This window comes from Cercospora beticola, chromosome 1 (assembly GCF_033473495.1).
Source record: "Cercospora beticola chromosome 1, complete sequence".
NCBI lineage: Eukaryota > Fungi > Ascomycota > Dothideomycetes > Mycosphaerellales > Mycosphaerellaceae > Cercospora > Cercospora beticola.
In genome coordinates this window covers 1,223,799-1,235,432 of record NC_088935.1, presented here as the reverse complement: position 1 = coordinate 1,235,432, position 11,634 = coordinate 1,223,799, and the positions used below count along the sequence as shown (strand labels likewise).

At 53.8% G+C, this 11,634-nt stretch overlaps 7 protein-coding genes across 7 annotated transcripts; 2 read left to right on the top strand and 5 right to left on the bottom strand.

Moving 5' to 3' along the window:
- Positions 1-640: 640 nt before the first annotated feature.
- RHO25_000496 (uncharacterized protein) lies at positions 641-1,262 on the bottom strand (the record flags this gene model as incomplete). Its single annotated transcript, XM_023593111.2, has 2 exons — positions 641-1,183; positions 1,239-1,262. The coding sequence occupies 2 exons, from the start codon at positions 1,260-1,262 to the stop codon at positions 641-643; spliced, it is 567 nt and encodes a 188-aa protein (XP_023459427.1).
- Positions 1,263-1,866: 604 nt separating this feature from the next.
- Positions 1,867-2,446, bottom strand: RHO25_000495 (uncharacterized protein; the record flags this gene model as incomplete). Its single annotated transcript, XM_023593110.2, has 2 exons — positions 1,867-2,265; positions 2,327-2,446. 2 exons carry the CDS (start codon positions 2,444-2,446, stop codon positions 1,867-1,869), a joined length of 519 nt encoding a protein of 172 aa, XP_023459426.2.
- A 424-nt stretch (positions 2,447-2,870) lies between these two features.
- Positions 2,871-4,114, top strand: RHO25_000494 (uncharacterized protein; the record flags this gene model as incomplete). The annotated part of the gene is made up of 2 exons (XM_023593109.2): positions 2,871-3,635; positions 3,689-4,114. 2 exons carry the CDS (start codon positions 2,871-2,873, stop codon positions 4,112-4,114), a joined length of 1,191 nt encoding a protein of 396 aa, XP_023459425.1.
- A 221-nt stretch (positions 4,115-4,335) lies between these two features.
- RHO25_000493 (uncharacterized protein) lies at positions 4,336-4,971 on the bottom strand (the record flags this gene model as incomplete). Its single annotated transcript, XM_023593108.1, has 1 exon — positions 4,336-4,971. The coding sequence occupies one exon, from the start codon at positions 4,969-4,971 to the stop codon at positions 4,336-4,338; it is 636 nt and encodes a 211-aa protein (XP_023459432.1).
- Positions 4,972-5,313: 342 nt separating this feature from the next.
- Positions 5,314-7,407, bottom strand: RHO25_000492 (uncharacterized protein; the record flags this gene model as incomplete). The annotated part of the gene is made up of 3 exons (XM_023593107.2): positions 5,314-5,554; positions 5,605-7,286; positions 7,384-7,407. 3 exons carry the CDS (start codon positions 7,405-7,407, stop codon positions 5,314-5,316), a joined length of 1,947 nt encoding a protein of 648 aa, XP_023459431.1.
- An 816-nt stretch (positions 7,408-8,223) lies between these two features.
- RHO25_000491 (uncharacterized protein) lies at positions 8,224-9,686 on the top strand (the record flags this gene model as incomplete). The annotated part of the gene is made up of 2 exons (XM_023593106.1): positions 8,224-9,112; positions 9,190-9,686. The coding sequence occupies 2 exons, from the start codon at positions 8,224-8,226 to the stop codon at positions 9,684-9,686; spliced, it is 1,386 nt and encodes a 461-aa protein (XP_023459430.1).
- A 593-nt stretch (positions 9,687-10,279) lies between these two features.
- On the bottom strand, positions 10,280-11,344 carry RHO25_000490 (uncharacterized protein; the record flags this gene model as incomplete). The annotated part of the gene is made up of 2 exons (XM_023593105.2): positions 10,280-11,270; positions 11,322-11,344. The coding sequence occupies 2 exons, from the start codon at positions 11,342-11,344 to the stop codon at positions 10,280-10,282; spliced, it is 1,014 nt and encodes a 337-aa protein (XP_023459429.1).
- Positions 11,345-11,634: the final 290 nt, after the last annotated feature.

Below are 11,634 nucleotides of genomic sequence, written 5' to 3'. Positions count from 1 at the left end.
TCAAGCTCGCATCCACGAGACCATCTGCGTCAAGCTGTACTTTCATCTGCAAAGGCCAATATCATGCCAACGGCGATCAAGAACGATCTATTGCGGCTTATTCTGCGTTAAAAGCTGGCAGTAAGACGCTGAGTGCAACACGTCTGCCCCGCGCCGGCACGTGACGCTCCCATTCGAAGCTTGCCTCTCGAGCTTCAACACATCCACAATATCCATTGAGACGCGTCCCGTTCACGCTTGATCATCATTAATAACATGATCATTCTACAGCTTTGCCATCGTACGGTCCGCTCATGGCAACGCAAGAGTCACACGATGTGAAATGAGCCTTGAGAAAACCGCGGAGAACTTTGGAGACGCACAAGGAGTCACGCATCACGCGTATAAGTGGTAACGATTCATAGCTCTCGCTCCGCTAATCGACGTTCTAGCAGGTAGTCCACTTTCACCAGAATATGCACTTGCTTCTTCCCCATCCAAGTTCCTCGTTGTCCTTGAGCGATGCCTTCCTCGGCCTCATTTGTACACATTACCCACCTGACGAGCGTTCGACAAGTCTTTGAGCAGTGAGCCGAGAAATCGTGGTCTCAGAGCCAACAGCGTGATGCTATGCTATGCAAGATCTCTCTTGAGCTTTGATTTAAGCCGAGGTCTCTCCAAGGCTATCGAACTGGCCATCATTCGAGACTTGTCCCTCTCGTGGACCGGCACCGCCTGAAGAGGGCACATTCTTCTCCTGTGCTGCATTGAGTGCAACGCGGCCGGGGTCGTTCTTGCCTCCAATATCGGTTGTGAAAGACGCGTTCGGTGCTCCAGAGTCGAACCCTCCCTCTTGAAGGTTCTGGCCCTTGGGTTGAGCTACGCTTTGTGCATAAGAAGTGTGGCCTTGAGCACTGGCGTCGCCAGTAGCAGTAGTTGAGGAGGATGAACCAGTACCTCCGAGTTGAGCGCCGTCGTCTCCTCGAGCTGAAGCTGACGTGGTGGAGTCTAGTTTCGTCGCGTTTGAGGTGTCGGTGGTGTTTGTTGTGGTTGAGTAGCTCGGTTGCGCACTTGGACCTCTTGAGTCGGAGTTCTCTGCGAAACTACCACCGGCATTGACTGACTCGGCAGCGAGAGAGTCGGAGGTCACGGTGCCTGGTGCCTCGTTCTTCGGGTTGTTCTGGGTTGCTGGGTCGGTGGTGACCTGAGACATGTCAGCCACAGGGCAATGCAGGATATCTGAAAGTGTCGTTACTGACCTTCTGACCTGCAGATGAAGACATGATACTGAGATGTGCTTGGTGTGTTTTACGACGAAGTGTGTTGACAAGTGAGTAGCTAAAGGGTATTGTTCTTGATGCTGAACTTCTGTGACAGTTCGAGCTCTTTTCTAGAGCATTGCCTACATTACGCCTCCATGACGCAAACTACAAGCTGCTGAGATGAGACCGCATCGCATAAGGTGTGGAGGGTCCTCCAGTTTCATCACGACAGATCATTCCGCATCCACCAAGCCACCTTCGGATCGCGCGCACGCCACACTTTGCTGCTTGATACTGTTATACCCAGGGTCAGGACCCCACTTCAGGCATAGAAATTCGAGGAAACGATGAGAACGATCTCTGTGAACAATACTATTTTCGGATCTCCAAGAACTGGTCCTTGATATCGGTTATGATACAGTTTTCTGACATTTGTGAAAGGCTCCAACAAGAGACATGGCTCTTCTGCCTCAGCGGCAAGTAAGTATCTCAACGCTATTGTAACAAAGTCCTGACCAGCGCGACTGACGCCGACCAGAAACCTCTAATTCTCAATCGTAACACTCATGACATCGTAGCATAAGCATGGAAGACCACCTGAAGCAGACGAACAAAAGCGACCCGCTTAGTTGGTGTTTGCTGGGTCGCTCTTGTGTGGGTAGCCGTAGTCCTTCCCGGTTGTGTCGGCAAGACCAGCCTTGTTCTTTGAGCCTTGAGCCACCGCATCTGCTGGAAGTCCTCCAAGTCCATCCGCAGCCTGACGTCCGACACCTTGTCCCAAAGTGTTCCTGCCAGTGACATCGCCATCTTCCCGAACAGCGCTACCACCAGTAGCTGGCTCGCGCAGTGCGTCGTTGCCTTGGGAGAAACCTCCGCCAGAGAGGCCGCCAGAGCCAACGTTGACGGTTGACTGGTCGGAGCTGTTGAAGTCGGAGGCGACAGGGGGCTGATCGGGCAGAGGAAGGTTTGCTTGACGTTCAGAAATGACCTCGCTCTTGTTCTTATCTGCGGAGTCGACTACAGACTACGATACAGTCAGTAAACTATTCTTCCAAAATGTTCAAATTTATCGATCGTCGACGTACCTGGAGGCCGGCAGTAAGAGAATCGGCTGGAACATTGCCTCCATGAGCTTTAGACTCGCGAGCCTGCTCCTTCTTGATGTCCTCCTTGGTCAGGTGTGCGGTCTCTGATGTGCCAGACATGATGTGTGTTGGTCGTGTGAGGTTCCTACAACAATCAGTGTTAGTGGTAGCTATCATTGCATTGATATTTCTCTACGCTCACTTTTTGGATGAGTTGATTGAGCAAAGTCGATCAGAATTGCGATCTGTGAGCTGTAGTTGAGTGTGAATTGGTGACTGTACCGCAGCGGAGAAGAAAAGTGTCGAATATATGTGGCATCGCAATGCGGTTTCTGACGACCAGTGATGCAAGAGGTGGGCCAGTCGTTCCCGCTTATTCCTATTCAGGGAAGGTGATCCTGGACGGTACCTGGCCTGGTCGTTGCGTACAGACTGGAGCTCACATGCTTCCGCGCACTGGCAGTGACGCAGGCGTCAGAGCAGTCGGCCCACGACCCACGACACGGACGGAGATCCATCGCCAGGTATCCTCATCGCCGCAGCCATGGCCGAAATGACGACGACGAGGCTCGACGCGGACTCGCAGATGCTGCTGGACCAGCCGCTGCTACGCCTGCCCCACGAGCTGCTCCGCAAGAACCTCAAGGCCGCCCAGCGAAACATCGAGCTGACGAGCAAGAACCTGCAGAAGGATGTACAAACCGCCGCCTCCGCTGCTGCTGGCCAGAAGCCCACGCAGACCCTCGCCTCGCTGGAAGCGACGCTGGCAAAAGCCCAGAGTCTGAAGCGCAAGTTGGAGGCCCTCCATGCCGAGGAACAGCAGATCCACCGCCAACAGCGGGCTCGCATTCAGCACCTCCAGCAGCTTCACGAGATACCCAGTCTTGCAGACGTCAAGTACGACAAGTGGTCACATACTCGGCTGGACCGGCTGCTTGTCGACTACCTGTTGCGGCAAGGCTACACCCAAAGTGCCAAAGAGCTAGCAGCCGAGAAAGACGTGAATGATCTGGTGGACATAGAAGTGTTTGAAGAATGCGGACGCATAGAACACAGTCTGCGTTCAGGTCGCACTCAGGAGTGTCTGGCGTGGTGCAGCGAGAACAAGCAGGCGCTCAAGAAGATTAACAGCAAACTCGAGCTCGAGCTGCGTCTTCAACAATGCATTGAGCTTGCACGGAGTGGGAAACAGGTTGATGCCATTTTTCACGCACGTAAATTCTTGGCTAGCGATCAAGACCCAGCCTTTGGTCTCAAGGCCGCTGGCCTTCTCGCCCATCCCGCAGACACTCCTGTTGAGCCTTACCAGGTAAGTTTCGTTTCACCATCTATCCTTCTGTCCCTTTGCTAATACTTCTGCAGGACATGTACAACTCTGACCGCTACGCTTATCTCGCTGAGCATTTCGTCAGGACTCACCACGAGCTATTCAATTTGCCCACTCACCCACTTATTCACATCGCACTCTCCGCCGGTCTATCAGCACTAAAGACCCCTAGCTGTCACTCACAATTCGCACTGCAAACAAGCGCTAACACCGGTGCACCGGTTTGCCCCATCTGTAGCACTGAGCTCAACGAGCTCGCACGGAGTGTTCCATATGCACATCATACGAAGAGTCACATGGAGGAGGATCCGGTGGTATTGCCAAATGGTCGCGTATTCGGGCGGGAGAGGCTGTACAGGCTCAATGAAAAACTAGGCACGAAGCCGGGGAGGATCAAGGACCCTACCGATATGGAACATGAGTGGGATGAAAAGGAGTTGAAGAAGGTGTACATTTCGTAGGCTCATACTGGTCTCGAGCCGCGTCATATCAATCGATGCATTCTTCCCCCTGGCTATGCTCTGGCAATGGATTCTGTCGCCCTTCGGCTGAAGTAGTGTTTGCAAAGTGGTCCTCCTATGCCCAATGTTGTGTCGAATGTCTGAAAAAGGTCTGATACTGGCCAATCCTTTCCGAATCTCTGCCGCAATACTCGCTGCCATGCCGTCCAATGTCGTGATCGCTACAATCCTTGCTGCTCGTCCTGCTCGTCTCGTACTTGAATAGCTTCGGGATCAATCCATGGTGCAAACTCCTCATAGCCTTCCAGCGATGCAATCGAATACTCTGTGGTCAAATTTGGTGGTGCCAGGCGTGTCTGCTGCTGAATACTGTCTGGTGGTGCTGCTCGGTACAGTGATGGAGTGTACAAATTCGATAGAGGAGGAGTCGCAGCCGGAGAAGAGGTCGTAGAAGGCTCGCTGGCCTCAGAGATCGAGTCGAGATTTGGTTCGTGCTTCGATCTGGACGGCGTGCTGCGGACTGAGGCTGGGGTCGCTCTGGTGCTGTCCAGATCGAGCATTTCTTCGAGAGCGAGGGAGGAGGTCGAGGGGGAGCGGTCCTCTTCTGGTGCTGGGCTGGAGGAGTTCACCTCCTCCACGGAGAGAGAGCGACGGTCTTCTCCGTTCATCATGCCGAATTCCACGCCGCCGCGGCGGGCCCTCGAGTTGGCTCGGCGCCGCGAGTTCCACCAGAGAAGAAGGATGGTGACTGCTGTCACCGCAGATGCGCCAAAGGCGATTCCAATCGCCGCCCCAATGCTCACTCCGCCGCCTGCCGCCGCCGCCACGCCATTGCTGGTTGTACTTACTTGGTCCATTGTTGTTGCAGTGCTGGAGAGCGAGTTGGTCGAGAGTATGGTTTACTTGTGTGGGGGAGCAAAAAGAAAGTTTGGGGTGGTGTCAGGTGGAAGAGTTTTGGAAATGAAGTGAAGCGGGTATTGTGTTGAGAGCTACAAACAGTGGCTTGCATACCGATGTGAAGAAAGGCAAACGGGTATACACATCAGCTTCTGCAAGCTCTCTGACCTACTTCATGCGACACGCGCTGCTATAGCTCCGCATCACGTCGTAATGCGCGTTCGAACTCCGCTCGAAGTGTGCAGCTAATTTCGAAACTGCTTCTCAGCCGTGAAAAATGAAGCCTCGCCCATTACCTTTCCTTACTCGAGCTTCGGCAGCGTCGCAGCAAAATCCTGATAAGTATCCACGACCCACTGACAGAACGTCTCCCACTCGTCATCGAATGTAGCTTTCAGCTGCATCCTCTGGTTGTGGTCGAGACACGAGTGGTCGATGCTCCAGTGCGCGAGCTGCTTCCAGCCGTGGATGTTCATCCTCGGATCACCTACGAGAACCTGGTAGAACTCATATGACAAGGACTTGTTGTCGAGTGAAGGGCCCCTGGGAGACGTTAGAATGGCGCGTTGTCCAACACAGGTGCTGGTACTTACCTGAACAACGACGGATTGTCGGCATTGAGAGTGCAGTGAAGTCCTGCGGCTAGTAGTTCGTAGAACCGATGCTCTCTTATGTTACCGCACAGCCCCAGAAGCTCATTGGAGACGGGACAGAGTTCCAAGCAGATTTGCTCGTCTCTGAATGGCTTGAGTAGTGTCGGGTGCTTCAGCAGAGCGTACCCGTGGCCTATTCGCTTTGCGTTGAGCAGCAACGAGTCGTACAGGTTGCTGTTGTCGGGGTTGTGAGATCCACCCGTATCCAGAAGAGACTCACCCGCGTGGAACATGAACGGTATGCTGATGTCGAGCTCTTTGCACGTGCTGACGAAAGCAAGTAGCAGGTCAGCGTAGAACCCAATGTGGTTCGGTCTGTCTTCAGCGCCTACGAGGTCGAAGCCACAGATCAGGTGTGGGAATCGAAGCTTCAGCCGAATGCAATTTTCCAGCTCAGTCTGCATTCGCTTCCGCGGTATGCTTCTAGGCGTGCAGTAGATAATCTTGATCCCGAATGGAAAGAGGTGCAGTTTATTAGCCGTTCTGAGTTCGGCTTCCTTCTTGGCGAGCTCTTCGCAAATGATTGTCATCTGCGCTGCATGATCAAGCCGTCCTATGCCGTCGTTCGCCGGAATGTCTTTGTCCAGAAGCATTGGTCGCAGTTCCGCGTACATGACCTTGTCTGCGATCATGCTGTCAATGGCATGGCCAATGTACCATCGATACACGTGCTCGTAATTCAGAAGGCCCTTGAACGCTCGGGTGCCTTGATTGAAGCATGCCCAGACACCGTTTGTTGTCTGTCCCGGTCTATAGGCCTTGTCACGCGTGATGATCATCTTGTCTCGTGCCCACTGCTCGGCTGCACCTAGCGAGGCGTCGTCCGGGTCGTAGTTCTCGATGGACACGCCTTTGGGGAAGCGCTCACGGAAGTTGTGCCACAACATCCAAGCGGTGCCTTGCTGCCATCTCGGATGGTCCTTCGTCTTGCAGGTTGGGTCATAGTCCAAGGAAAACAGGTCGCCTTGTGCAGTGTCCTTAGGCAGGACATCGAACACGATCTCGCAGTCATCGAAGTCCTCTGTTTCCAATAATGGTTTGGTGCTCCGGATGAACATAGTGTCTTCGACTACTGTCGATCGAGCGAGTGGTAGCAGGATTTCTGCTGGCAATTCGGCATTGAAGTGCAAATGTAGATGAGCGCCTTTGGGCATCCGCGTCGCAATGTCAAAGACTTTGCTACGATCGATGCGGTCCTTGTTTACCAGAAATCGACCGCCCATGTCGCGAGTTTCTTTCCCCGGTACGGCTTCACCTGGCCGGTTACCGTACAAGTCTTCTGCATATCGCTCGTCCTCTCGGATTGCAATCACAATCGAGTTCGCGGCGACTTCGACCTTACTCGCAGACTTGCGGGCAGGCTCATCCCAGGCGGCATCGCGCTCTTCTGTTAGCAGCTTTTGTTTGTCGACGGCGTAGGCCTCCGATCCTTCAAGCAGCTCAACCTGGCGCGCGAATTGAGCAGTCAAATCGCTCGAGTCACTCGAGCCCATCCCAGCTTCTGTTGGAACACCCCTCCGGAATAGGGAAAGTCTTGAGGATTTCTTTCGTGGTTCCACTACCGGTTCCTTGGACTCGTTGTCGAGTGAGGTCTTGTGTTTGTGTGAAGTGCGGCGAGTGAGCTGCGTCGAGGAATTAAAATTAGCTTACAGGAGACTTGCAGGAACAGTCCAACCCCAAACAAACAACAAAGCAAGCAGGATAAAAGCGGTTACTTACCCTGTCCATGATCTTGCTCGCCATGGCGGTGGAGCAGAGCTAGGGAGGCGCTCGGCAATGCTAGTTCCTCAGCCCAATGGCGGCTAGCACTGTCGCCCGTTATGCGCTGCGATACTGGACGTGAGTGGGATGCTGGCGGCTCGCTCTGACTAGGATGATTGAGGCCGCCGTGGTGGATGTGCGGGCTCAGCTCAAGTTTGAGGCGTCAACTGCGCCTCGCCAGCCGACTTAACAAAGGAGCACAAGCGCCCACATGCACATTCACCCAAGCGGGCGCATTGCGTCACGGGTACTGCCATTCACTCGAGAAGGGTGAATGGCAATGAGGTCAGCAAGTTTGTATAGCAACAGCATGCATGTCTTCATTGATGCAGTTTGGAGACGAAGAGTGCCTTCCCCGAGACAATTCTGCCGCCAAGACCGTGCAGCTGCCTGGATGCCTGGCTGCCGCTCTGATGACAGGAGCTTCCCAGAGACAACAACATTGGACGCTCCCATCTTTTGTATCAAACTGTCGCACCGCATGCGAACCACCGCGAACGAGGCGACTTATGGGCACCAAAGTCTGTGGTAACGAGACATCATGCATGCACTGCGAGCTCTTCGCAAACGCCATGCAGGTGGCGGAACGCCAAAGGCTGAGATTCGTGGCCGCCAGTCTTAGACATCGCGACTTTCACTCGCATCACGTCGACCTGTGATCTTCTTATCCAGCGCCATCTCTCACTTCTCTCTTCTCTTGTAAAAGCACGCAGTCAATCTGCTCTTGTCCTCACACACTGACGTTGGCGTCACACTTTTGATACATCTTCCTCTCAAGACAGACCTGCATCACAGGCAATGGCGGGCAACAACAATGTCACAGTTGCCATGCCTGGCCAACCGAACTGGGAAATCTGGTGGCAATGGTCCAAATTCGACAATTTTCAGCTGGACATTGTCGGCTTCCTCGCCTTACTGGGAGAAGGAGCTGTACTCGCTAACGCACAGGTCTCAGCTCTATCGCGTCTGTCCTTCCTACCAAGATTGATACCGGCACCGCAAGCTCTCATTCGGACTACGCGACCAGTTGAGCTCCCGCGTACGGCCGGCAAGGTCACCGGCGTGCATTCTGGCAACACAAAGCCTCATGTCCATCATGTCGCACATATTCTCCTCCAGACCAATCCACCTATGCCGTCATACACCGTTCGATGTGTAGAGCTCAAGGTCAAAAAGAATGAGAAACGAGAACCAACCTTTCTGGACAAGGCCCTCCGAGGGCAGCCAAATGTTCCTCCTGAGCTCCGAAAGCAGGCTGACGAGCATCCCGAACTTCGCGCTCCGCTTGTCAAGGCAAAAGCTACTGGACCGCAAACCTGGGTGGCTCTAATTGGTTTCCTAGAAGCTGTTATCCTCCTGATTAGCTCCATCGTTTTTGGTGACGGCATGTCGCTCTTGGCTACCATTTCATTATCACTGCTGTCCACTGTGGTCGGTATAAGCAATAAGTGGACTCTGAAATTGCCTACGGCCGCCAGCAATTCGACCAAGGGGGATCTGGTAGTTCGATACCCCAACGGCAGTTTCCTTGTGGTCAAGTGCGAAGAAGTCGTTGCTAGAGCGCTCTATTTCGCTCCTGAGGAGATTGACTACCTCGTCCAAAACCCGATTGCATACCAGATGCTTTCTCTGCTTGGCACAATCCTTCTAATGCTGGGAATCGTATTTCTGGCAAACGCAAAACTGCGTGAGTATTGTCCTCCTCCACTAGCTAGCTGCGATGGCCTCCGAGAACACGTTTACTAATCATGCTGAAATCTTTAGAACTCCAATTTGCCTGGGCGGGAGCGTACGTTCTCATCAACATTTCGCACTGGGTAGCAGCAGCCTTGCCGGAAAGCTGGCACTGGGACGTGTCATGTTTCGAGATCAAGGAACAAGGGGTCCAGGGGGGTTGGAAATCTGACAACTTTACTGTAGCGTTGTGGAAGGCCATCCTGATCACCAAGGCTGTTGAGTGGGTCCCAGCCAACGAGGCAGCACCTAAAACAGGTGTCTGGAGCGATTGGGTGAACAAAGCGGAGGAAGAGGCGTTGAATCATGAGACGCACGATGCTCCCATGGAAGATAGCATCTGGAACCCAAAAGGTGTCGAGACAACCATCTGGGACGGGCCTGATGAAGACGATCAAAGCGCCTGGAATCCAAAGCAGGTTTGGGATGAACTGGCAAAAGAGGCAGCGACAAGAAAAGGTCAAGCAGCAGAACCAAAGGAGCCAGGAATAACAGAAGACTCGGCAACAGACGTGACGGACGTTTGAAGTTTCTGAAAGATCATTGACAGGCGTTTGGTAGCGAAAGGCCAATTTGTACAATATGACACATCATGTATCTGACGTTCGCAATCTGGCTCTGCTGTTCGAGGGTATCAAGCTGTGATAGGGATTCATGCACTGGACTGTAGTGCTTCACTGCATCGGAGTAGGAGCTTTCGATTGCGTCGGCGACTACATGTTCCTTGCAAGTTCGCAATGGCACTTGTAATGATTGCCCGATGGTTGCCACGCCATCCCAGATGTCGCATAAGCGCCCTAAGTTGCCAACCGCCAACAGCTGATTGCACCATCCGCTCATATCGAGCTGATCTCGTATCTGTAACCCGTTCTTCAAGGATTTTTCGATGGCGCCGAAGCTAGCTGGTGGCGTCATCGCAGTTGCTGCTGTCTGTAGCTGCATGAGTGCTGGCAACTGCACCTAGCATCGGCGCCTGATGGCATCGCTTCGAGATTGTAGGTCGAGTTCATGCCTTCGCAGGGATGTAGATTGCCTGGCGTATGAACGACACTTCTGCCACGCAGGTTGCCAAGCTTAACGTAGGATTTTTGTGTAGGTCATCGAGAAGGATCGATGCTTCTCAGGTCAACTCAGCAACAGCGAAGTAGCCCTTGTTCTCCACCACGCCTCTGTTCTTGACCACAGCTGTGTATTTGACAACCCACTGCGGTTGTACTTCCCCAGTGAGACCATCCCCAGCATGTCCATTTGGTTTGTCCTCCACGTGAACGCTCTTGCGTTTACTTCCGGTCTTGGCTTGCTCCGCTAGGATTCTGGCACCTGTGTGACCGGGACCGAGGAGCTCGCGCACAGTGCCCCGAGGCAGAATGTTTGAGCAGTCGTTGTGCACCAGCAGTTCGACACTCTGACTCTTCGCGAGCGCCATGAGCTCTTTGGGCACAGAGCAGCAGTCACGGAGATTGACCTGGTCGACGGTAGGCTTGATTCTCACCTTGTCCAAGAAGGTCTCCAAACGCTCTTTCCCAAACTCGGCCACTCCTAGTTTTGCAACGATGCCCTCGTCGAAGAGCGCTTCCACAGCGTTCCACGCATCGATCTGTCTCTCGAGAGGTTCAGGCTCGGCTTCTATGGGGCCACGGGTGGAGAGTTTTTCAGGGCAATCCTCCTCCTCATCGAAGTATATCCCGGGAAACGAGACGATCAAGAGGTCGATCGATGTGACATGCAGCTCTTTCATGACCAAGTCCAATGCTTCCCGTGTCTGGGCCTCTCGCGAGGCATTGGTGCCACCAGGCAAGTAGAATATTTTCACAGTGATATCGTATTGTTCGCGCTCCTCTTGCAACGCCGACTGCGAGAAGTCCAATGCTGGAACTTGCAGAGCGTTGCCGTCCCGTTTCGTCCATGTGCCGTAGTGTGGAGCGGCACACTGAATATCGCTGCCATTGTCGCCGTTCTTTTGCCCATTGGCTTGGTTGGTCGAGCTGCTGGAAGCGTTCAGATCGGCGCCCGAGTGCTCTGCGAAGTTGGCGCGTAACGACGAGACGAGTTCGGTGTTGGACTTGGACGTGGGCGATCTACGGATCGAGGACCCGACGCCCATGATATTACTGCATGGTCAGCCACAATGGCGACGCAGCGGGCGTCCGAGGTCGACTCACGAGGTGGAAAGAATGAGCTTCATGGCGGGCGTGCAGGTGGACGTGCGAGCGAACGTGCGGGTGGTGGCAGTTGGCGAACACGGCGCAGGCTTTGTCTCTTGGCTGGGCGGGTGTTTGGTCTCCTCCAGCGCAACTCTGCTCCTCAAACACCGTCCGACCAGCAGCAGACACGAAGGAAAATAGCGGCCAAAAGGAAGGGCGTGCAATTGTCAGCGGGACATCATCGACGAAAGTAGTGCCCCGTCGGCAGATACCTTCTCCCGCGCTCAGTCCACTTCCTGGTGGGGCCGACTTTTCGTCCTTTGCCATTTCT